The sequence below is a fragment of the Haliaeetus albicilla genome, chromosome 21, assembly GCF_947461875.1.
Source record: "Haliaeetus albicilla chromosome 21, bHalAlb1.1, whole genome shotgun sequence".
Taxonomy (NCBI): domain Eukaryota; kingdom Metazoa; phylum Chordata; class Aves; order Accipitriformes; family Accipitridae; genus Haliaeetus; species Haliaeetus albicilla.
In genome coordinates this window covers 18,042,261-18,068,468 of record NC_091503.1, presented here as the reverse complement: position 1 = coordinate 18,068,468, position 26,208 = coordinate 18,042,261, and the positions used below count along the sequence as shown (strand labels likewise).

At 42.7% G+C, this 26,208-nt stretch overlaps 1 protein-coding gene and 1 long non-coding RNA gene across 4 annotated transcripts in view; one reads left to right on the top strand and one right to left on the bottom strand.

Annotated features, from left to right (window-relative positions):
- Nucleotides 1-24,152, top strand: part of ADTRP (androgen dependent TFPI regulating protein) — a 32,490-nt gene extending 8,338 nt beyond the window's left edge. For 2 of the 3 annotated variants that reach the window (XM_069809094.1, XM_069809092.1), the window contains 4 exons: nucleotides 1,073-1,174; nucleotides 12,631-12,746; nucleotides 17,611-17,762; nucleotides 24,037-24,152. In XM_069809094.1, coding sequence (XP_069665195.1) covers nucleotides 1,073-1,174; nucleotides 12,631-12,746; nucleotides 17,611-17,762; nucleotides 24,037-24,080 — 414 coding nt within the window. In that variant the 3' untranslated portion in view covers nucleotides 24,081-24,152. The remainder of the gene's footprint in view (nucleotides 1-1,072; nucleotides 1,175-12,630; nucleotides 12,747-17,610; nucleotides 17,763-24,036) is intronic. The other variant, XM_069809093.1, reaches the window with a different exon arrangement.
- Nucleotides 3,796-24,118, bottom strand: LOC138690323 (uncharacterized). The gene is made up of 7 exons (XR_011329151.1): nucleotides 13,727-24,118; nucleotides 13,432-13,611; nucleotides 12,363-12,471; nucleotides 6,525-11,392; nucleotides 5,422-5,529; nucleotides 4,429-4,521; nucleotides 3,796-4,026 (listed from the first exon to the last, which is right to left on the bottom strand). It is a non-coding gene; the product is annotated as an uncharacterized lncRNA (long non-coding RNA).
- Nucleotides 24,153-26,208: the final 2,056 nt, after the last annotated feature.

Sequence of the window (26,208 nt, the reverse complement as noted above, 5' to 3'; positions counted from 1 at the left end):
CAGTGTGGCTTTAAATAAGCGCTGGAGAGAAACAGATTCACAGGAAAATAATTGTAGTCACAGCCTATGTCAGATTCACCACGGATCACCTACTCCCTCACAGACAATGCTGTTTATTGAAAGGCTGTTTATCCGGTCCTGTGGGTTGGACAGGAACCGGTGGGTTATATATGTAGGTACTGCTCTGCGTGAGTGAAGCCTGCAGCCACCTCTGAATCTCAAAGGGCTGAGAAGTGCTGCTTAAATCTGGTCCACAACGAGCTCAGCCAGCTAGCTCACTAAAAAAGTCCTGCCAGGGATGGAGACAGAGAGACTGGCTAATTTATCTTCCCTGCACAGCAGTATTCACGATGCTGCTGTCATATTCCCCCCAGGGATCCTCACCATGCCCGCAGGACAGAGGCACACGGTAGTCTTATTCTTCCAGCATCTCACGTCCCTGATTTCCAACCCCAAGCACACAGTGTGCTCACATACAAAGCCAGACCAAAAAAGTGCAAATCAGCTTCCAGGTATCAGTAACCGATACCAGGGTTCATCTCCTGCAGTTAAGTTCTCCCACTGTAAATCCTTCTCTGTTGGGAAAAACATGGGTGCCCACAGTGCGGCTTGCACCTGCAGTTTAGGAATTAGCCTTATGAATTGTGAAGATAAGGGTAAGTTTTATGTGAACTGTCTTACCAAGATCTGTTTTTACTTTGTTACTGAGCAGAACAAATGCTGTGGCTTGACAGTCAATCCCTCGAGGAGAACTTCTGGACCATCAAAAGATCCCATCTGCAAAGGAGGCGGCGGGGGGGGGAAGTTTAAAGCTAGTATTCTACAGAAAATGTCAGTGTTGGTAGTTTATAAAGGAGGTTTTTCTCGCAGTATCAACACAGAGCACTGCAGTTCAGAGTAAATTCCTTTCTTTATGTTGTAACATGTGAGATATGCGAGTTTATCTGGCAATATCACCACATTTCATGTAGGAGATGTTTTGCCTTCTTAGAAATGAAAGCACTAGCCAAATCCCATCAGTTAGGTTTGTCTTTCATTTTGAAATTTCTTTCATTTTGTATTTTGGTTCCAGTTTGTGTCTATATCCTTTTGGACACTGTATACCTACAATCGAGAGCTGGTTTACCCCAAAAGCCTTGATGGAATCATCCCACTCTGGTTAAATCACGCTATGGTGAGTAAGAAACACCCCTGCCTCTCACAGAGAAGAGAGACTTTGCAATGCGTGTCCCACCGTTGCATTGTGTCGCTTTCCAGAAGAGTTTCACGGCTTCTTCCTTCTCACCTCCTCCTTCCTACTTATCTGAACCTGATGTTGAGCTGTACGCAGCAAACAGATGCATGTGCTTGAAGTCACCTCAAGAAGCCTTTTAGCACACAAGCAATGTCAGTGAATCGGTGCTTGTCAAACCTCTGAAGTCAATGAAGTGATGTGTAGTCATAAGGAAAAAAAAAATCTCTTCTCGGTTATTGTAGCTCAAAAAGAAATTGTTTCTGCAAACAGAAGCCTATGAAATACAAAATGGCTGGGAGTATAACAAAGCAGTTCTTAATTTTTAAAAAAGGTAAAAGAACCAAAGAACATCTGACGGCTCTACAGCTAACAAGCTAATGTGTGCACAGCTTTGAATAGCTGAATTGCAATGATTGTTTACAGATTTTCTATAAATACTTTCCAGATTTCTCCTTCATTTGCTCTGGCTGTTTTTATGATGTGTTGAATAATCACATATTTCTCATCAGTCAAGTGTAAGGAGGCTGACAGTAACATGGAAACCGTGGGTGGATTGTAAGGTCAGGGAGGCCTCGTGGGGCTAATGGGAAGGGGGAGAGAAGGGAGAGGTTCAGCGCTAGACTGAATCAGAGAAGCCAAAAAGTATGAAATAATTGCACAGAAGACTCATTTCTCTCCAGACTTCATTTCTTAAGTACAACGCTTTGCAACCCACTGCGGCAGTTCCCGATGCGTGTTGAAGGTAAACGCGGGAGGCTTCGGGCTTTCTGGCTGAGGACCCTTGCTAAAGGTTTTGAGCAGCCGCTTGATTTAGACAGGCGTATTCAGATACATGTGCCTGGAATCCAAACACACATAGGCACGTCCGCATTACTGATATCCGAGTGATAAAACTGCAGCCATCGTGCACTTTTAACCTTATCACCTGCTCTCTGCCCACCAATTCGTCTCCACCGGGGCCTTTGTGTGGCTGTCCAAACCTCTGCACAGAAGCAAACGGGCACCGCTCCTTGGCAAAACCATCATCCACCAAAAAGAAAGATTCCGCATGTCCTCAGCATCACGCTGGTTTCAGGTCCGGGATTTGCTATGGGCGACTAGTTGAAGCTTAAAATCTTCGCGGTGGCGGAGGTGCTGGGGACAGGGAGGGCACAGGGTGGAGCTGAGAGGAGATGGGCTTTGCTGCTTGTTTTAATCCCGGCGCACAGCTGAGAATTTGCCCTTTCCATTTCCACATTTGTTTATGACATGGGAAGGTCGAGATGTGCTAGAACGCACATTTTTATTTCATGTGCAAGAACTCTTTGCAGGAATCCCTCAAACGTATTCGTTATAACTCCTTTCTTACCCTACCTACATCTACATTTCATAACAGAGTCATTTTGACGACAACAAAAAGCTTTTCCATTTCAGAAATGTCAAAAACAGGTGTTAAAAAAGGAAAACAATTCTTCCTCAAAATTATTTTGACGAGAGAGAAGCTTCACATAAAGCAAACCTCTACCACAACCTAGTATTTTATTCTAAAGCTCTTAATACACTGCAGACATCTTGTGCTTGACAGTTCCTGGGTGGGAAATTTTCCTTCCAGTCACTATTGAGCATAAAACATCTGCCACCAGCGTAGACCGATCCCCGCTATTGACAATCCCCACATTTTGGGACACCTTCCAACAGGTGCCTTCAGGCTTAGCTGAGGCATTTCTTTCTTTCAACCCAAAATATCTGCTGGGAACACTGGGAAGATCCAGGCAGCTACCGACACTTTAAGGGACAATCTCCAAGTTCTGATTGCCAAGCTTTTTCTTTGGGTTCATTTCCTTGCACATTGCTATACTTTATGGCTCTGAGATTACAGGCTTTTCATGGCAGATTGAGGCAGCATCTAGCTGGCTTTGGTGGGAAAAGACATCGGTGTATCAGTAGTAGACGTCAGTGCCATATCGTTCGCAGTGGGAGTATATTTTTTTTTATCTCGGTCTATTTTAACATTGTAAATAGGGAAAGCATATGTTGTTATGTAACTGAAGAGTGAACCTAAAAAATAATCATGCAAAAACACTTCAGGAATACCAAGCTCCTTGCGTTCGCAGTGATGCTGCAGCACCTTCCTTGCAAAAATGAACTAGCCATTTATTTTTCTCACATTTACTGCTCTTACAGTGGGAAAGTGTCGTTGCCCACCTGGTAGCCCAGAGTCGTACAGAGAGCATTACATTTTAGGCATGTTTTTGCACTCCGAGCAGGAACATTTTCTGATTCGCAGAAAGGATGGCTAATGCAGAAAGGAATCTTGCTAATATTTGAAGGAGGCCAAATACTCCAGACTACCCGGGTTTCTCTCTTTGCCTTTCTACTGAGTTTAACCCAAGGGCTATGCCTCGGTTTCCTCTTCTGTTTGCCTGGGATAATTATGTTTCACCGTCTTTATACAAAGCTTTGAGCTGCATGGGTGAACACCCCACCCCTCCCCCCCCTTATATCTCAAGCACAATTATTTTATTTGAACAAGATTTTCAAAGTGGAATATGGCTGAGACAAAAGATACACTGGCCAATTCGTCAAGTGAAATTGTTTATTTCTTTCCCAGCCATCTCTTTTCAAGCAACACCTGGATACTCTCCAGAAGGCGACTAACTGCAGGAGACAGCTTGGATTAAATCATATGCATGTATTATTCAACTTAATGGCAGCGTAGGGGAACACTACATTTTGAAGGGGCTGACAGAATTGAACGCTAAACAAAGAGGGGCAATGGTGGGTCAGAAGAGATCACTCAATAACATTTGAGTCTGTAACAAAAAGAAAAGATACGCATCAACATTGACCAGATGTGTTCACAAAAATGGTAATGGTACAATTGCCTTTTTGTAAAGGAGGTTTGTATTTTCAGTCTGTAAGGCACAGTTCTTGTAAAACGCAAATTTTCTTCAATAAGCACGATTTTCTTTATTTTCAGGCTGCAGCTAAGTTCAGTTTAGCCGTCTCTTTTCCTAATTTATTCTGTAGCCATGTTACCCTCTCATCTTGACAAAAATCAGCATTTTAGTGTCCTGGGAACTTTACTGACACATAGTTATGAACTGTGCATGTTCTGAAGACCTTGTAAGCTAAATAACTAAGAATAAAAAATGAGTGATGGTAAATGGAGGCCCAGAAGAAAAAATGGAGGCTTAAGAAGAAAAATGACTTACCTAGCAGACTTTCAGCAAAGATGACAACAGACCCTACATGGCCCGAGCCTCTCAAGCTCCTTTGCTCTTTGCCCTGGTGTAGCTAAGCAGTATCTGAATGTAAGAAGAAAATACAAGGGAGTGAAAGAACAACCTGGGTGCATACAAGTAATTTTCCTTCACTGAAGCAAGCCATCGATGCCCTGACAGTAAGAATACCAGCAAGACTTGCCATGTCCTCTCTCATCTCTTGGAGCTTCTTGGTATCTACGAGCTGCTTGTGCTCTGCCCACCTAGCTAAACCATTACCTTCCCTAGTGTGGACACAACTACATCAACAGAAATGTTATTTTGGATCAGCGTGATTTGGTTCCATCCGGAAAAGAAAATAAGTTACATGAATACAAATTACTCTTACTCCTATGTGAGGGCATCTGTGTGAAGGATTATATCTTCCTACAGCTTTTTTAGGAAGCTGCTGCAACCCTAACCAACCAAGGGAGTGCAAAATCAGTGTGTGGAACAGAACCCGCTTGTCCAGGCCACTCTAACGGGACTCCTGCTCCAGGTTTGTGCATGAGAGCCACCTCGGGTTCATCTTCGACCATCTTAAACGATTCTCCTTGCAATTGGTATTTAATGCTTAATAATTCTTGCATATTTACACAAGACAGAAACATTTCCATTTGTTTGCATTTCACAGTATCTCAATTTTAAGCTGTCTGGCAACTATGGACATTCATAGGCTTCCAATTACATTCAGCTTTTGGCAAAGAAGAAGAATGTGTGTGTGAGGGATATGGCACATGAAATTAATCACCCCGCACATTTAAGAGCAAAGATGCTTAGCTTTTCCCAGCACTACATATATATTTTTTTGAAGTTTCCATTTTTGTTGACATAAGCCCATTTCCTCAGGGAGAAAGTATGTGTTTCACAGACAAATGTTATGGCAGGGAATCCTCCCTGGCTGCTGCTACCCCGGCGTGCACAGGTGCCGTCTCTGTAACCCACCCTGCGAAGGCACAGCTGGAGACAAATATTCCACAGCGAAGGATGTGTCACTTCAGGCTCATGTCAGCTTCCAGCTGCAGTGCAACATCAGTTTCTTAGACTACGTATCTAATGTCAGGGAGAAATGCAATTAAAATTCTGGCATTGACATGGAGACAAAACATTTGCTAGTAAGCAACAGGATATTCAGCCAGGGCCTTGTTTCCAAAAATGCATGCGTGCACGCAGGAAACGTTATCTCTGAAGCTCTTTTACCTTTGATCATACAATTGGTCTGACGTTTCATCCATTTTTCACAGTAACGCTCCCAAACTACCTACACATCTCAGAAAAAGCAGGGGGAAAAAAAAATGTTGCTTTTCAGACGAGCATGAACGGACCTGGAAAGGGCAGAAACGGATAGTAGCTGACAGTTCAGAGGGGAGCGCTGCTGGAGTTAAATTGAGCAATAGCTTCCTGACTAATTTGTCACCACACCTGCTCAGTAACAGGACTCCTTGTGCCTCCTGCTCTTTCCATAAAATAAATCTGTGGTTCCCTGAAAATGTACCGATGGCTGAGAATATAAAAGACAGGTAGTAACTCTAAGAGAGAATTATTTCTTTAACTAGATATGGCAATGTACTAGTTAAAGAAATAAAAGGAACGATAATGCTTAAGCCCCTCCTACTCCAAAAAACTAAAAAGAGGTTAAGAGAGGAAGCAAAATGTGTACAGACAGATTACAAAAGAAAATTTTAAAGGAGGCATTTGAATGAAAGCAGTATCATAGCAAAATAAATCAATAGAGGGAATTTGTTCCCAAATGAAGCCAAGAAAGGAGAAAGCATACAGAGATTCAGAAAATTATGGGGAGTATAAAACTAAATAGAGGTTATAGTGACAGGAAGCCATTTAGTTTTATTATGCTCAGATAACACAGGCTGTAATTGTTTATGAAAGCATCCAACCCAAGGAAATTTCCATAGACAAGAGGACGTTTCCCAACCAAGACCTGAATAACGGAGTAAACACCTCAAGGGTCAACCAATGAACACTGGCTTCATGAGCCTCGTAAGACAGCACCAAAACGGGTTTTTACTTTTTTCTTTGCAGCAACATACCGACGGAGAAGATACAAGCATGAGTATCGGCCACGAGTGGTTGTCAGCACACAAGCTCTGCGGGGAGTTTGTCTGAAAGGAGAAACACGGGCAGTTTTTCAAAAGCACTTGATGGTGTCCAACTGTGCCCAGTGGAGTTTAGTTTGGCCAGTGGTAACTGTTTGTGAAAAATCCCCCGCTAAAGTCTCACATGTTAATGAAAAGCAGACACGGACGGTATGTAAATGCAGACGAATTAGAAACAAACAGCTATGGTCAACCGAGGCATCATTTCCTTCACTCCGGAGTCAAACGGGGTCAAACCGAGGCAAACTGCGACACACGCGTTAGGCGTACGAGTGATCTCAGCAGCTCTGGGGAGATTATTCATGGGCTTAAAACTCAGCCTAGGCTGGAGCCTGCAGCTGAACACAAAACTCTACCCAACCCTGTCTTCTCAGCCCCAGGAAACTGGCTTTTACTTACATTCTCAACAGCAAAACGAGGATATAACATTGAATAAATACACAAATTACTCAAAATATGGGAAGTAAAAATTCCATATGGTCTTACCAAATAGTGGAAACAATACCCAGGACAGGACTATTTATCTCAGATTAAACTCATGAACCTGAAACGTATCCTGGGAAACATACAACATAGGGTAGGAAACAAAAAATAAAGAAGCAGCAGAATGTTATAATTTCATTCTTCTTTGCAGGAGATGAGTTAACATGCCAATAATTCAGATAAAGTTCCGCATATGTTTAAGAAACTTTCTTCCCTCTGTATTCATATGCCAGAATTTATGAGCAACAAAAAGAAATTTGCAATTTTATAACTAGTTCAGATTCACCTGAGTTTGTCAGGAAAAAAGCAAAGAAACCAAACCCAAGTTAAAAATCATAATAAGTGCCAAAAAAAACCACAGAGGATTTTTAAAGCAAATGTTTGGAATCAGAATTCGGATTATAAGTGTGATTAGTTAACAAAATGTCTCTGATAATTTTGAAAGTCCCGTAACTTTTTTCTTTCCACTATACAAATACATTTTAAAAAAAAGCATTTTAAAATACTTCTGTCCTTACATTATTTGTAAGCTGAAAGCTTTCCTCGACAAACAGAGGTTATTAGACAAGTAAATGTATTAATATTTCAAAGAACATAAAAATAAGTACTAACAGGATTCTTGCCAAGAGAAGAAAAAAGCTCTTTGATTCAGTTTGGTTCATTAATAGCCTGATCAGTACACACAGCTATTGTTTTAGCATGTTTTCCTTACCTTGGAGTGAAATAGGTTTTTCCTCCCTCTGTGATAATTATTTTTGACAGTTTCACTGTTTATATGTGAAACTGAGAAACTGTTAATTGAAATAAAAAATGAGTCACTGTTTCCAGCAATTTTTGCCAATGTTTTGATCTGTGTCAATCTGAGCTTAATTATTAAGTTTTCTTTAAAGCAAGAGGCAAAACTGTATATTTTAATTTGGCCCTGTACAAATACTCTTCAGACATACATCTGTGTAAAGATACAAAGTGCAGCTAAATAGGGTTGAAAGCATATTTAATGACCATGCACTAGAGACCTATGGTAAAAATCACTCGAATCAGAAAATACATCTTTTTTATTGAGAAGGATACGAGAAGTCTTTAAAGCCTTTCAGCAGATATGATTAACCATGATATATGGTCTATCACTAATGATGCTGCCAAAGTCAACGTCTATCGGCTATGAGAGGGAAATCATTTGGAAAGCCAACTGCGTGTCGCAGGCGAAGGGCAGGCTTTGCACCCGTAAGCCAACCACGCCTTCCTGTATAAATACACATCTGCTCTCGCAAACATGCTCAGTTATTGGGTAGAAATTCCACCGTGATTTTATTGTTAATGGACAAACAGGGCACAGCAGAAATACATGAAGTCACCAGCAGACTCTGGGGTAGCAGAAGTGCAAGGGAAGATTTTCCCACATGTGCATTGGGCCTGAGGTGTATGTGTACATGAGAAGGAAGCAGGGGAAAAAAAAAAAAAAGAATCTTTATATCCACAAGGGAAAAAATGCTAAACCAAAAGATTTTCATCCTGGGGATGCATGAAATAGCTGAGAACTGTTGTAGAAATCTGTCTCAAGAAGATATTTGCATGGCAAGTTTAAATGGCCCTACAGAAAGCATGTCTAGTTAATATACACAGTGATTCTCTCTAACTAGGAATAAGCTAATAATCTATTAATAAATAAAATTGAATTAATAAATGGCAAAATATTTTTTAAAAGATACAATTATTTGTACAGAAGACACAGCACACACTTTAAAAAGTCATGTGCCGGTGTCATCATTGGACTTGGGAAGAAAGCAGCTTTCCTATGCCACAACAAATTTCCTTTTTTTCTTTCTTTTTTCAAATCAGGGTAGATCCAAGACCTTTAACAAACTGTTCACAAAACCAGAGGCAGACAGCCCCACTCCTGAACACTTTCACAGCTCTCGGAGGTGGAAACACTCTTCCAGGCAGTGGGAAGCTCAGCTTCAAGCCCCTGTGAATCAGGCAGAGCAGAAATTTGAACCTACCCCTTCCACTAAGCTCTTGGCTATTTCCAAAAGCAGCCAAATTTTCCAGCTTTGCCAGTGACTTTCAAACTTCTTTTGATTTATGGCCCCCTGAGGTATTTTCTCCAACTCCTCCATAAGTGGAGGAGCCCGCCAAAAAACGACTAGCTAAGCAAATCAGCATTTTCTAAATCACTTTTTCTAAATCCCAACTGTCTTTCACAACCACTACCAGTTTGCTACTCATCTGCAGTACCAATGCGTGTGTTAGAGCAGTGGGCTCTCCCTCGGCACCCCCAGCTCGCTGCTCCCTGTGACCGTACCGTGCCGTCCGCGGTTGTCAGTCTGCTGCTGCAGGGTGCCTCCAGCCATCATCCAGCGCCCTGCCGCTCGCTCGCTCCCGTGAGGAAAAAGAGAAACTGTAAATGAGGTGCCAAGCTCTGCTTTCCTCTCCTCTTCCCCCTTTCCTGCCGGATTCAGGTACTGTAAGGTAGCGCAAAGATGTATGAACTGAGAAAGAGAAGAAGGTGGCTAAGCAAGTGGAGATGTTGGTGGTCTTAGTCATGATCGCTTGCTCCCGTCAGGAGACCCCCTGTTTCTCCATGCTTTCATCTCTGCTTATGGACATGTGCACTTGCACCAGCTCTGGAGTCTGCACGGCCCTTGGTAGCTGGTTCAGAGGAAAACTGAGGCTCAGTCAGAGATGCCCAGAGGGTGCTTGGCAGAATCACGCTCAACTTCTAGTCTAGCTTCTCCTGGAAAGGGCTTGCCCAGCTCCCATAGCTGGTTGTTTCCCTGCTTGCCCTTGCTACGTATTTCCCAGTATAAAGCTACATCTCTCTTGAGGAAAACTGAGCCAATTGCCCTTGGTTCTACCCACAATGGACATGGAGAACTTGCCCATCACAGTCATCACTGTATCAACCTTCCCAAGCCTTTGAAACCTCTCTCATTTTCCTTTTCTCTCTAGCCGCAACAACGCATTCAGTCCCGATTTCTACACCTGTCTTTGGACTGCTTTCCTGTTCATACTTTCTGGCGTTTGTGCTGTCCTTTTCTGGACATGCTCCAAATTATCTGCACCTTTCAAAATGGAGTGCCCTAAATCAGAGACAGAGTGCCAGCCAAAACCTCATCAATTCAAGTGGAGCAGCATAGTTACTTCCCAGGTCTTTCTTACACACAATATTCCTGTTAATACCATCCCAGAATGCCACACGCTTTTTCTAATAAAGCAGCATCATACTCCTGACTTGTACTTATTTAACATTTACTCTGAGAACAAAAAGCCCCAAACGAAGGAAATAAGTATATAAAATAAACCCCACCTAAAAACTGTTCACTTCGACAAAGGGTTATTTCACCAGGTCACTCCTACTAGATCCCTCTTAGGACAGCAATAATACAGCTGGAACAACCAGCTTATAGGTGTTAAAAGTGTTTAAATTAATTAAAAGACTAGCAAGGACATTTCATGTGTCCCAAAGGAATTTTGTAGCCCACTGGATGTCAGATGAAAACCAGGACTTATATCCACTTTGCATAATGGACAAATCCACGGCAAAAGGCTAAAGCCTAAAACAGGACCGAGTGCAAGTTTTCCATCATTGCTGTCTTGCATGGGCATTTTGGTTTATTCAAAGACAAACTATGGACCACCTATGGAAAATAAACTTTTTTTTACTCATTCTAAAAGCAGCTTAACACACAGATTTCTGACTAAGAGACAGTTACAGAGATGATATATGAAAACTGTGTGCACTGAAGACATTTTTCTGGTTAAATGAATCCAGGAATCACTTGTGCTGATAAAACGAGACCTCTGCTATCAACCAAGCAGGCTGTAGAGCTGAAGAATATCTTTGTGAAACAGAACAGAGGAAAATCTCAGTGCCAATGAGTGAGAGGAACTGGAACATCAAATAAATCTTTTCTCTCTTTTCTCTGAAAAATGATAACTGAGGTGGGAGGGTTATTTTGGTAGTAGGACAGCCAGGTATGAATAGCAGCTCCTGGGGGTGTGCTGCGGGGCCTGAGGGAGGACATGCAGCTTCCAGCAAGTTGTCACTTGGCAGTGGCAGGCAAAAATGGCTGTCTGCCTCTTAAACAAAGAGGCAAAGAACGTTTTCATGCATGCTGTATGTAGCTCCATGTGCATTTAAAGAATTTCATGTGTATTTGTGGCAACTTGTACTATAAATATATAGCAATAAAACTTTGACACCATACTACCATATCAGATACTCAGCACAGCTTCTGACAAATATATACATTGAAGGTACTAGAACCACTTACTTGGGACAAGAGGAAACTTCATATCATATACCCAGCAGGTTGTGCCTTTAGGGAAAAAAACAAAAAAATAATTAGTTTGGTGTTCTTTTCTGTTTAAAAGTCTATCTATCTTTCTCTGCTGCCCTCCCCCACTTCCTCCCCCCATCTACCTGTGAAACTATTTGCTTAATAGGAATTTAACCAACTAGTCAGCTATAGTTGTTGCTATAGTTTTCTCCCACTGCACCTCATTGACTGTTTTTGCTGTGTTGTCCCCCAGCGTTGTTTAGGCCTTCTGTCCTAGGTACTGCAACTTAAAACTATTGTTTGCTTGCACAGAGAATATTACAAAACTTTTAGCGGGGAAATTTCACCCCAACAAATTATTTTCTGAAGTTGCCAGAAATTGGCCAACAAGTTGAGGCGTTAGCATCCCAAGAGCCCCGCATTGTCTGTTTCATATCCGAGCCCAGAAGGACTTCTGCTGTGCTCCCAACCTCCTCACAGTGAGGACCATCCCTCTTGGAGGCAGCTCCCCACCACAAAACAGTCAGTGCCACCAGGCTGTCTGCCCTGTGCTGAAAATCCTCTGTGCTCAGACACTTATCATCGTAAAAGCCCTTGAAACTGAAGCTGCTTAATACAATTCAAACTCTTTGACAAAAAAAGAGAGAAGAAAAAAAAAGCTTCTCCAGCAAGGTAACTCTTTACTAACTCTTGGTTAAGCTTGTTTGAAGTTCCTTGATCATCTTGAATCACAGCTAACTTAAGTCCTCTGTATGTTTACGTTTTTCAGTTTACGAAGAGAAGCACAACACATTGCAATTGCACTGGAGTAAATAATAAATGACAATATATAAAATACAATAATGACTTGAAGAGAACATGAAGGCAATTCAGCAATTGCTTAATGAGTTCAAGGAGGAGACTTTTGACATCCTCAGGCGCACATAACAATAGAATTCCATGTCTTTTGTACTCTAATGGGAATTACCAAAAAATTTATTGCATTATAAAATGTAAAAGGAAACCTCACCTATTATAAAATAGTGCAGATCATTCTACGGGCAGACCTCGTTACAGTACTTTTAACAGCATACTAACAAGAAAATTCCCGTGCTCATTACTGCAGGGGTACTTCTTCACTATAAAAAAGAAAATGAAGTATGTATATTTGTATACAATTGCATTCAGCATTGTTAAATAATTCTTTGCTCACAGGCAGGCTCTTGAGCTTTGTGATCAGCAATGACCAAAGGTGAGGCACTGCGACCGGTCAGTGACGGACTCTCTTTTCTCCTCAGCACACAGCTGTATTGCCATTGGCTGTCCTGGAAATTCTTGCCACGCCGCACCGTTACCCAGCAAAGAAGAAGGGATTGATCCTATTAGGATTTGTCACTTTTCTGTATATCAGTTGGTAAGAATTACGTACTTTAAAACATTTTCTTCAAGTGACCTACTTTGTAAAACAAGGCCAAATGCTGTACTTAAATCTAAGTTCCATCCCAGGCACACAGGAGACAGCAGTCTATTCTGTGGAGAAGTCATTTAAACTTCAGCTGAGACCCATGGAAACTATTTCCTGACGTATGCAGAGCAGGTTTCTCCAAACACAATACAGGTCCTGAGACCATAAATAGCATCTCCTGCTCTTCTAAGGCCTCTTATAGAAAAGCAACTAAATTGCCATAAGCTCTGGGGTACTTTGAGTTACTTCTGCTGGGTTGGAGTTTTTATTTCTACCAGTACCATCAAATTTACCTCCGCTCACTGCCTTGCTCACTGCAAAACCACGAAATCTCAAAGGTCTGGGGGTCGCAGGAGCGGAAGAGGAGTAAAACTCAGTTTGGTATTTGGCAGGGACACATGGCTGGGTTTAGAAACTCGAGATAGAAAATGATACTCAGAGCCAGGTGCAAACTGACGGGTAGCAAGGAGGCATCTGCCCCACTACCACCTCCCACTCCACCGGTGGACACCACCTACCTTGCCAGCAATGTACCACAGTTGATCTCCAACCTGTTGGAGGGTGATCCTGAGAGAATAAACTAGATCTAACCAGCTTCCCCCCTTGCCCCCCCAGCCCGTAGCCATCCACCCACCTCCTCTGTGTCTGTCACGCACCCCTTGGAGCCGGGTTTGCATCCGCTCCTGCTCGTTGCATCCCGGCTGCAGTGCTGGGGTCTGGAGGCCTTAATCTGAGAATCAGCTCGGGAACGGGTCCTTGTAGTTTTGGGGTACGCTGCAATATCACTTTCCAGAGCTCAGGAAACACCCAGGCCCTGGGGTGGAGGATAAGGAACAACTGGTCAGCAGGGAGGTGACTTGTCCTCATGCAAAGATTTCTGAGAAATCACTGGGACTATGAGGGAGCCCATCCTTCCCAATCCTACCCACCAGTTCTCCCTCTCAGCTAGAGGCTACCTTCAGGCCACCGAAAGAAAATCTGGAATAGAAAATAAACTGCACAGATGAAATGCTCTTGTGACTTGAAACCCATCGGAGCGGCTGTGGAAGCAATGGACTTCACTGCTACATTACGTAACCAAGTTAGGAGACATTTACCCTAGTCCAGCCCAGAGCCTAATAGGATTACGACCACGGCTTCCTAAATTCCTTTTCTATGTTCTGATACACCCAGTCGCTTAACACCAGCTTTGTTTTGCTTGTCTTCTGACAGCATTTGTTTTTTACTGTCTTTGAGACCAGACGGCTCTCCAGGCAACGGCTGCAGTCACGTGTGCCATGCTTTCCCCTACAGCCCCTATCAGCTGAGCAATTCCACCCCACAGGAGACACAGCTCATGCCAGAACCTGAGGATGAGGATCAACACAAGCATCAACCCATTTGTGCCCTCCCAGTGTCTTCTCTGAATTGATGTTGCATGGTGCTGCCAGGGTCCTGAGTGGAAGGCGGTCCCTTAGAGCACTTGTCCCCTGTGTCCCAGGGCCCCAATAACTGGATAAAAGATACTAGGATTCCAATACTGTTGCTTTCTGTCCTCCCGAGGCAGCAAGGAACCTCCTGTCTGCTTTCTTTTTGCCTCCTCGTCTTGGTTCCCTGCAACCACAAACAACAGCTTTCAACTAACAGAAAATTTTTTTAGCCTCTGCACTGAAATCTTAACACGTGTACACATTTTACTGTTGGTGCTGCAAGCCATTTGGGCACCTTATGTTTCACAAGCAACAGAGTCCTTCCTAAAAGCCTCTCCTTGAATTGTCACTGTCATTGCTGCGCTTCCCCTTCCCCAGTGCCGATGGGCTGAGAACAGACTGGTCCCTGCAAGGCAGTGGAGAAACTGAGCAGCCGGTGACGCCTTGCACCAGGTACCTGCCTCTGAGTGGGGCTTCGCTACGGCTTTGAGTACCCATAGTGTGCAAAAAGGAAAGGTGGCTTTCAGTTGTGAGACACCAGGGCTGAGACAACTATTAGGCGTATTATTTAATTCTTGCGAGGATGGTTCTTGCATCTCCTGGTTGCATTAAGTAACGCCTTACTCCTGGAGTCATCACATTGAAAACAGTGAAGAATATATAAATTTTAGAACTTGCATTTTAGATCTTAAAAAGGAAGTAACAATAGATTGCCTTTTCCCATTTCAGTGGTAATAGATCAGTAAAAATAAATCTTAATCTTCCAATTTTGCATGTGTCTTCGGAGAAAGGTTCAAACTACCTTTGCAAGGGAATATAAGTCATTATAGATTGCACTCTGTATACGAAACTAAAATACAAAAAACCCCAAACCAAATTAAATCTAGAGACTGATGGCTTTCTTGTAATATGTCCATATTCTACCTCTGTTAGGAATCAAAATATTTTTCCTTCACTGTATGCTCCTTTTCAGTTCACAACCTTTTAATTTTGAATTAACCACAGTCTCAGAGAGCTCATATGTGGCCAATATGTCCTTTTCTCCTTTCTGGATCTTCTCATTTAATAATTCCCTAGCGATACTTTCTTTTCCCTTCACTGAAAGCAGTGGTCCCATAACATTAATGGATGGGTAACAAGAGGACAGGCTAAATCCCCCAGTTGCATCCAGCTGTACTATGACAGCACATCACCTCTCCCTGGTATCTATATGCTGTCCTCTATCCTATAGCAGTTTGGCAATTTTGGTTATACCCAGGGCTGTTATCTCAATCTATCCCCCCCATAATTCAGGGCATTGTCTGCTTCTGACTCACTCACTGAAATCTAAGGTAAAATCTTGGTAAAAAGTTGAAATTTGGTAAAATGAAATCTTCAGAATAATAAGCCTCTGAATCCTACATGTGTATTTAACAGGTGATTACCCATGAGAAATAAGCAATATGTATTTGCAAGTTGTGGGGTGCACTTTATGAAATCCCTAGCAAAAAAAACCCAACCCAAAACTAAAACCAAAACCTGTCAACTATTCAGAGACCAAAATGAGTAAGTTCAGGAATCTGGAGGTATGCCCCAAGATAAAAAAACCTGGCAACACACAGCTCCCACCAAGTCAGGAAGCTGAAAGTGCTTTAGTGGTCCTGCACAGCCATTTGTTTAGGTTTGAAAATACGCGTTGGAGTGCTTCATATGGGGCACACCAGCTGGCCAAATTGCATCAAGATAATCTAGTTCCTCATTATATAAAATAAAGGTGGTTGTCACTCTCTGTTTTACTGTTTGAGACACATTAAGAAAACAGTAGCCCTGTGCAGTGAAGAACACATGCCGACATTTGCACGGGCTCCAGTTAGCACCGGTATTTCTGCTCAGCCTCTCTGTGGCCTTCTGTACAGGCTTTTTTTTTTTTTTTAAATTACTTAGATGTTTCACAGCCCTGTTCGCTTGATGGAAGAACCTTAAATCATGACAATGAGTCTCTACACTTAACATTTGCGTGCTCAGCCCAGGCAGCTCTGCTACCAACCCCCTCCATTTCTCCACTCTACCCCTTAGGTGGGGATTAGTGAATCTCTCTTTACAGGCGAGGTAAAAACCCACCTATTTTTTTATGCCTTACCTCTTCCTTCTCTAACTAGAGAAAGGAGAAATCATCTTTTCAGATTTTTTTTTTTTTTTTTCTCTTAGCACTCTCCCATTCCTCAGTTTCGTGACACAGTTTCAGGCTGGTGGGGCAGCCTGCTTGTCACTTCTCTTTGAGGAGTGATGCTCAGTGTAAGGTGGCAGGCTGGGTGCCGTCAGAGAGAGTGGGGTTGCATTCCCATGTTAGCACTGGTGGTGGAAAATATGGCATACTCAGATGTCTTTTTTTAATCAAGAATTAAACCTTTTAGGACTCTTTGGACCCAAATGTTCTTTTTAGGGAAGTGCTGCCCATTGTTATAATGGCACATCCTCATACAATCACTGGAGATCTACACTGTTTTTCACATTCTTTACATATTGAATACAAATATATATAATTTGATCCATAAAAATGTTTTTTTTTCCCTATATTTAACATAAAAAGGCCATTTTTATATTCTTAAGTCCAGGCATTTACTACCAGCCACTCTTAGGAGCCATAAACAATGAAAATATTATCAGTGAACTGACAGCCACTACAAGATGTTTTTTGAGAAAAGAAAAAGGCAGAAAGAGAGGGCCTAAATAGAAGAAAAGAAGCCCTATAAAGCAGGCATGTTCATCCTCTTCCTTTTCCTTCTTTCCCTTTTCCAAACAGTGCTTTGCAGATGGTTCTGGCACAAAGGAGCAAAGCAGCTACATCTGCTTCCTACCTACCTGCTCTTTGTCTCCTCCTTCCCTTAGACCAAGAGAAAAGGTGCTGGAGAATTCCCCTTGCCCTCTTCTCCTCCTGAAAATTCTTTCCTCTCCCCAAAACAGTGGTCAACAGTGGCAGGATAGAGACAGTGAGAAACAGCACTTTGCCTCCACAGTCCCTCGAGGTCTGGATGGGGGCTGAAAAGCTGTTGTAACTAAAAAGCAGACATATATGTGAGATCTTATTTGAATAAGCTTCACTTGGAATAGCCAAGTACACATCCCTATTTCTGAGCATTTTGCTGTTTTAGTGTTATTTTACTGCCGTTAATAGCCAATGCCACCAGGGTGACAGCAGAACATTGTGTGCATTTCAACCTGCGCTGAAACCCATCTAATTTAGCAGTGGTTCAAGTGTGCTTCGCAGCAAATAGCCCAAATGCCAAAGAGATCTGTCAACAGCTGAGCTAATTTTCTCTGTATCAAGATTATTTTGGTAACTTGGCCCTTCAGGAGTTAGAAATCATGAAGTGGTTCTTCTGACTGAATGATCCTAACCAAAGGTCATTTCTCTCCTTGCCTAGGGTCCTGTGGATTTATTCTGTAACAGGAGAGTGGGTATATCCTCTCTTTGCTTTGTTCAGCCCGGCCGGGCTAGCAGCCTTTTTCGCCGGTAGCCTTGCCATCGTCGTCTCTTTCTACACCTTCGGGGAGTTCCTCAACCGTATGATATGGGGTCAGTCCAAGTTTTGGTTTTCACTTCTATCCATATGAAAAAAAAATTATCTAAAATTAATTCCTGTGATTGCCTAGGCAGGTGAGGAGAGGAAGGGAGCCCTTGTACACTGCGGGGGTGGCATCTGGGTGTCTGATAGAGATTGCCAGGTTCTAACCAGTTACTAACAAACAGAGAACAAATCAGAGCAAGAATTCCAACCCTACCAGATAAAAGGCTGGGCCAGGTTACTCTAATGTGGCTTGAGAAGCACTTCTTACCAGCATAATCACTGGATTTTGAATTCTTTCTCTAACAAGGGTCCAGAGAAGCCAAATCTCTCTGGCTAAAGCTCTTTGCACCTGCATCATGTGGTGTTTGTCAGACTAGGGAATGGCATTGTTTACTGACAATTTCTAGGAAGGCATTAGTGTATCCAAGTGAAAGCAATTGCAGCAGCTCCGTGAGTAAAACAACACTTCAGAAAGTTTTACGAACTGTTGAGAACATCTCCCGTCTGCTTTGGTAGTGGTATAATCAGTAGTGATTTAAAGAAAATGAAAGGCAGCTTCCTTGGACAAATGGGCAGTTAGAAAAAAAAAAAAGTAGTTTAGGAGGACACGTTCAACAGGTGGAAGAAAGAAAGAACTGATGAAGCAGCTTTGGGGTTTTGGCATGGGATATTATTATTGTTATTATTGTTGTTGTTATTAGTAGTAGTAGTATTAGTATTTTCCCTTCTGGTTTCCCCTCTTCTTTTCATTCAAGATAAAGTTTTTGAGGATGAAAGTGTTTCTGTCAGGAAAACGTGTGTATTTTATTTAGGACAAATGTGTGAGCATTTGCAATTTCCTAAACTAGCTTTCTGATGAAAGAAAAAACACTGCAAAAACACCTCTGAAAATAAATAAGACAACCTCCCTCTGTTCTTAGGGAACGTTTGATGCCTGATCCATTTTGTGAAGTCTCACATGCCTGTCAAGCCAAAGTAGAGTGTCTGTAGCTAGTCTCTCACCATCCGTACTCAGCTACCTAAAAGCAGCAGATTGACTTTCAAATGTGCTGAATAACCAACTTCACTGCTCGATACCTTTGCAAATAAGATGCTTGCTCTACATGTCCATGTTTGGAAATTTTGGCTGAATTCTATTCTTGCATAAACATGATACAAGATGAGGATTGCTGGTAAATGAAAACAGATCTGCAGCCTTTCTGCACTAGCTCTGGTTTAAGGGGCATCACATAACCATTAACTATTACTAATCAAAGACCGTATCATCGCTACAAGACAGTATAGGTCTTTATATGAAATCTGATATCTGACACATCTAGATATCAGATTTTTTCATCTCTGAGTACGTATTAGTAATTTCAGGCCTAAAGTATGCCTGATGCGCAAGTTGGAGATAATCAGAATTAAAATAATTTGATTTTCAAGGTGTTAATTGATCGGACAAAAGGTTGTGCCAAGCAGAGATCAAATTAACTGCAAAAATTAGATGCATTTTGAACAGCTGACTAAATATACTCACTTAAGAGATGTTAGAGATTTCTAAAGAAACTGGGCAAGCAGTCAACTTCCTTTTCTGTGCACACAGAAAGGCTGAAAAGCCCCCCCATGAATGTAGCATGAATGTAACCTCAGAAGATAATATATCAACCCGGCATACACGATAACCTCCGTTGATATCTGGTGTGATACTTGGCATTTTTCAGAGGAGCCACAAAATCACGGCCTTAACAATTACATGGTGTCTTCATCCACGTGCAGCACCTCCCCCTGAGTCACGGTTCCCCATGTTTGTGCAAACTCTTGCTACTTCGCAGGCATCCTCAGCTCTTCACCCCCAGGCCTGGCAGCATTGCCTGGATTTGCTGTACGCTGATAAAAGAAGCTGCACCCCAAAAGCTGGCAACTCTGCGGTATCTGAGGCTGCAGTTCGATAATACGGGGGCTTTGGCAGCAATACATCCTCAATAAGCTCCTGCCCACCGCCCCTCACTCCTCCCTACTCCACCACACACGCCTGTTTCTTGCAAGCAGGGGCTGTTTTCAACTCAGATCATTTTCCCAATCCATTTCCCAGCTGTGTCCACCCAAGAGAAGGGTAGGACTTCCTTAAGCTGGTATTGATAACAAGGTCCCAATAAGCATTGAAACACAGCCAGAGAGAAGCTATTCCAAATTACAGCGTGCCAGAGTCTTAATATGTTCCTGACTGAGACAAATCTTTGGCTCAGCATTGCCAAAGAGAGCTGCAAACTGAATGAAGACGCGATTCCAACATACCTTTCTTCTCACAGCAAAAATGGCTCCACATACTTTTTTTCATCCTACCCTTTCCTGTCTCACTTTCCCACCACGATAAGGTCGATGATGCAGTTAAAATAACCCTGCAGGAAAAAAAACAAAACAAAAAACCCCAAACCCCCCAACCAAACAAAAAACCAACACATGTAAAGCAAAACAATCTGTGGTGGTAAAGGACAGACTTCTTCATCTCTCCAAACCCTTCACCCTGCCCACCTCCTCCCTCCCCCAAAAGAAAGGGTACATGGGAGGGCGCTTCTGCCCTCTCTTTTGCTTTCTGCTCAGTGCCCCAAAGGCACAGTTTGAATTACAGAGTAATGCAATTGTCCACCGGGTTCCTATAAGCACATCTGGAAACCCCTTCTCCAGCAACACCTGCAGCCACCAAGCAATTAGACCCGGCGCTGGTGGCATCTGCCAAGGCAGAGCCCCCTGCCTGGGCTGCTGTCACCAGGCTTTGCCCCAAAGGGAAAGGCTCCGGGGCAGCTTTTCTTTTTCTTTCTTTCCCGCCTGAAGGAAGAAAGCTTGCCGAGTTTGCGCCCGGATAAGTTGTGTTTATTCGAAGGTGCAAGAAGTGATTAACAAATAGCTCCACATGAGTGGCAAGCCTGGTTTCCTTCTGGACTTACATCCCGTGGCAGACTGTCGGCTGCAAATGAAGCTTGTCTCACAGCATCCCATGCTTCATATGGGCTCTCTTCCATGTTCCTTCATAGCTTCAGGCCACTATTGCTTTTCCTAAAACCAGCTACATAAATATTTACTCTTTTTCACCCTTAAAACTACATTCAGTTCCAACTTATTCCAAAGTCTATGGATGGCAGCTTTCAGCTTCAAGCAAGTAATTTTTAAAGCTACATCCTGTGCTTGACCAAAAAGATGCCGTATCATTTCTGAGAGCTGGAAAATCCAGGCTGTCAAATAATATAACCTTGTTTTTCCTTTTCGGAACAACCAAAAGATGCCAGACCCTATATTTGTTTTATTATTTATAGACAAACTGTTTCATACAGTATTGGAGGTTTTAAAAATGTATTATCTCTCATGTGCCTCTTCCTCCCCTTGCACAGTTGGATTGGTGGTAACTAAGGCAACCCAGCTGCACAGCCTGAGAGGCAGAGAAAATAGTACCAGTAATGACTTTTTTTTTGTTTTAAATCCCAGAGTTTCTAGAGTACTAGACAATGTTGAGCAATACAGAAACTCCAAAGAGGGTAACTAGAAACAATGGGCTGATTCTTTTACTGCCATAAATTTACCTCAGCCAAGAATTTGGCTGCAGGGTCTGAGTACCAAAGATGAACCGTGCAATAGCTTCTCCCATTCCCGATGGGTAGAAAACATCACGCAGGCAACTGATCTCATGTCACTTTGACCAGTCAAACTAGAACCCTCAAAAATAAAGCAAAGCAGTTTTCCCTCGGGTTTTGCTCCCGGTGAGACAACCAGGTCCTTGGGAGAAATCCGGATCAAAGTTCTCCACATCAGAGAGCAACATTTCAGGTGAGGTGTCTTCTCTGGCACCAGCTTTTGAAGATGGAGCAGATTCATTTGTCTTCCGTCTAACACACCTGAAAAAAAAATGCAAAACAACATTAATCACCTGCTTCATTTCAATACTTTGAAATGCAGGTGGATAGGAGCTACAGGTAGCAACAGCTACCCACTCCACCAGTGATTTAAATGCCTGCTGAGAGACACTGGGCAAACCACTTGTGAGACTTTACAGCCCCAAGGCCTCTCTCTGCCAACATCCAGAGAAATGCTCATCCCCAGGTGGTGGAACTGGCCTTTGGGAGAGAAACGGGGCAGAAAGGGAGGCTGGCTGTCCGAGTGGGCAGCAGCTCCAACAGACTCATGCCTGGATGCTCACTGCCCTCCAGAAGGGAAAGCTTTGGTCAGCAGGTGGCTGAGGAACACTGCAGGGGCAAAGCCGGAATTAAAGATACTCTAAAGCAAGGGATAAAGCAGTACAACAAGAATAAGAGCCGTTGCTCTCAAGAAAAAGAGGAAATTTATGTTGCAGTAACTTCCTCGTGCCCAGTGCACGGATGAATGTGCTCCTCCAGATCTTCTACGAGCTCTTGAATATCTTGTGAAGACATTGCTGAAATGTATTCACCTAAGCCTGAGCTAAAGTTAGATGGCAATCTTCTCTTTAATGTTTTTTTCCTCTTCTTTTTGGAGTACTTTTGCATTAAATGCATTTTCCAGAAAAATAAAACAAGTTTTAGGAACTGGTTGTTTTCCCTGGGTTTTGTTTTTATGTTTATGTGTTTGTGAAACCAAGCTCCCTTAATACCTTGTATCAGCTATTGGTAAACGCCAGCCTATGTGACTGCGCGTGAATCCGTGCATTACAAAGCACTATTATAATATGATTGAATTCTTGATGCTCTCATTCTCCTGAGCAGCTATTGAGATTGCAGAAACCAGAGTGGCAAATGAAGGGCTGCAAAGAGCATCTGTGTGGGGTACAAAGTCATTCTACTGTTGCACTGGTACAGGCTTATGAACAGCAGTTTTTGTATGAATGTTAAAATGCTTATGATCTGCAGATAATTATGGATCCAGACACAGGTTCCACCCATCGTTATTACAGCCCTCTTACTTCTTTACTACTTTAGGGAGGGATTTTTGAACTGAGCCTCCTGTCTAGAAGATATCTTCATTTGTTCTATCACGCCTTTAAGAACAAAGAATAAGAGTCCAGGGTATATCTATTTCTTTCAGTGAACAAATAATGTTTATATCTACAATTTCACTATATTGCCAGTGACAAATGGAACTCGAATTTAAGAGGATTTACAGCCCAGAGTTTGCAAACTAAATAGGAATATTTACTTTTGTCTCATCCATTCATCCTAGTTGTGCCACAAACCTGTGATGGCATATTTATATCCTTCATATTTGTCACTCCCCCAAGCTGCAGTTTACCCCTCGGGTAGAGGAGTCTAGCTATTTAAAGGAAACCTGCACCATCTGTCACACGCTCTGCTCTTGCTGACAAGTTTATCTGATGATCCACTGGAGGCAGACTGGATCGGAAGCTCTGGCAACCCAGGGCTTACAATTTCATCACTGGAGGCCAGACATCAACAGGTGCTTGCTAATATGCTGTCCCTGGCCTAATAGGCTAGGTGGTTTTTTGGTGGAGTTTTTTCTCCCTCATCTTTAAAATTTCTATTTGGTCAGTACAAAATACTTACAGGATCATTTGAGAAGGAAGAAATGCCAGGATTTTGTTCTGTATCAGGCCAATTGCCAAATGCTATGCAGGCTGGAGATAAATAAAATACAGCAATTAATGTTTCAGAGCCTCTGAGGTCTATGGACAAGGAAAGCACCTTTAAAAGAGGGTTCCCTGTGAATAAAGGATCATCAACAGGGAAGAAGAGAGGCCGAGACAGCGCTTTAGATAAGGGTACCCAAATATATTTGGTTATTGCCACACCTGGTGCCCCACAGTAGCACATCTGGTCTCTAGCTGGTGCTTCAGAAAGCTGTGGGTCTTTGGCAGGTCCTCTGCCATCCTGGCCAGACACGTGAGGATGCTCCAGATACCTTAGCTGCAGGATTAATCATCTGTTGCCTTTTCAGGTGAGCTTTATTTTCACATATTCTTGCACCAAGCCAGGCTTGTTTGGTGGCAGATAGTTTTTCCCCCACCAGCAAAGCACCATTATTTTCAACGGATGTGGCCCATGCTAGATTTCAAATCATTCCTCAGTAGTCGAGTAACGCCTTGCTTGCTAGGGACATCCCATTCGACTTCTGCAGCACTTCAGCGTTAGCAGCTGGTCCGAGCCATTCACTCACAGCCCACTCCCACTCCCAGAGGGGTTCAGTTCCCCAGGGATGGTGGGAGGCTGGGGCCAGGTTCACATCCTCCTCCCAACAGTGTGCTTGGGCTGTGGGAGGACTTCTCTATTGTGACTTTTTTTTTTTTTCCCCAATAATCTCTTTTTCTCTGCCTCCAAACAGGAGATTCAATAGTAATACTGGACTACAGGCGGAAAGGCAAGTGAATCCTCCTCTTCAAGCCAAACAATGTCTCCATGAATGCTGAAGCCATGAAGTAGAGGAAAATAAATGCAGCTGTGATAAATCCTTTCTCCAATGCATTGCAGCTTCTGCTGAAGCCATTTAGTCATCAGACATATGGAAAACTGGTGGAAAATATGAAATATTTGCCTCTTACATGATAACTCTGCAACTGCTATGAATAAGAAAATTGTGTTCATCTGTTTACACAGATTTCTCATCTCTTGCACAATGTATGTGAGGATGTGTCCATGGTTAAAACTCATCACTGGTAAACGAACTCCCTCATAAGCTTGGCACCACTCTGTAAAAGACCTGTGAATGCAAGCCAGCTCTTGTTTGGATTGTCCTTCATCAAGTCTGGAAAAAATTAAGATGAGGGATAAATTTAACAGTGCTGTGACTTCCAAGCTAGCTAGATAACAAATTGGGCTAACAAGGACTGTAATTAGGAATGTCTGCTCAGAAAGTTCACCACGAAGCCAAGTTCTTCTAACAAGAAACTTTCTGGAATATTAATATGCATAATATCCCCCCTCCATTTTAACAGGAAATCTGAATGCAACGTTTTCTTCCTTTTTCTTGGTTTCAGTTAATCTTGCAGCAAAAGTAACCTAATTATACTGACTGTATGATTGCTTTGACAGAAAGCATGTTAATTTAAAGCACTGTTTAACATAACGCTGCCTGCCATATAATTACACTCCATTCACATGTTTACTAATCTTGCTCAATATAGTTGATTTCTGTTATTAGCCTCAACATTTTGTTAACATCTAAAACACTGGAGATCTGCTTTGCAAACTCCAATAAACAGGCAAAACCGACAGTAGCGTAAGTGTTTCTTAATGGTCAATGTGGAAAAGAAAGATCTCTGTTATTAACCTTGCATTTAAATGAGGATTTGAAACCAGTTGCAGTACGTAGATGTCTAACTCCATCTTTGTTGCCAAAACCCCTAGCTTAGAGCTACTGTGCACGCAGTTCACCGGGGTGTTATTTTCATCTTTTGAATGCTGCTGGAGCTTAGCAAAAACGAAACACATTGTAAGCTGCCTGTGAGCAATAAAAAAATAATGCGTATACATAAGATTGCTCATCTCACATGTTAAGCACCTGATAAAATTCCAGTCTGAAGTTAACATACTAGGGCTAGACTGTAAACTAAGTTAACTCAATGAAAGACGTGCATGCATTCAATAATTTCCAGCTTATCTAGATAACTCACTCCAGCTAACTTTGCAAGGGGAATGTAAGCAATTACACACCCCCCCCACCCCCCCGCTCCTCTTCTGTCGCAGCTAAAGGAGAACATGGAAAGAATTCAGCTGAAAGATGCTGGTCAAAAGAAATATTTCAGAGAGACAGACAGACAGAGGAAAACCCATGAAGGGAATTGGGGAAGAGGAGAAAGTTCAGGAGACTCCCTGTACAGGTTTGGTGGGTATTTTTCTCTCTCTCTTTTTCAAAAAATTATTTTGTACTGACAGTCCAGTGCAGTTTAAATGTCAGAAACCTAAAACAAAGCCCGGGCCCTGACATGGAGGAGAAGTTCTTTCCATGTCCAGAGGAGCTGAATGGCAGATCTCGTCCTCAGCTCCTGCTCGTGCCGGGATCACCTTCGGGATCTGGCAGGGTGACTGTGCTGCTGGACTACAGGGGTTTGAGGAGAATCGGGGGGGGGGGGGGGGGGGTGGTGGTGTCGTTTTTTTCCTTTGAAAAGGGCTCAGCAGAGGCACTGCTCTGCTACGTCCTGCATGGAGAGGCTGGATTCGAGTCATGCGCTTTGGGAAAGCAATCAGGAATGCCTGTCCCCAAAACACAACTGCTGGCATCTTGGGTTTGCTTTGCTCCTTTCTCTGATGCACACGAAGCCCTGTAAGAAAGGCGGCGTGCATTGCTGTTCGCAAACTGACATTTTCCCTGTAATTTCAAAAAGGCTTTACTGAGGCACTCTGAGTAAGGATCTGGCCTTCACATTTACGCTAGATTTCTCTTTCCAGTCTGTTTCTCTCTCTCATTTTATTTTGAGTAAGTATGCAAAGTCAGTCAGAACTGTTTATTTATAGCTGTAGATTTTCATGGCTGTATAAATTAGATGTTATTACTGAA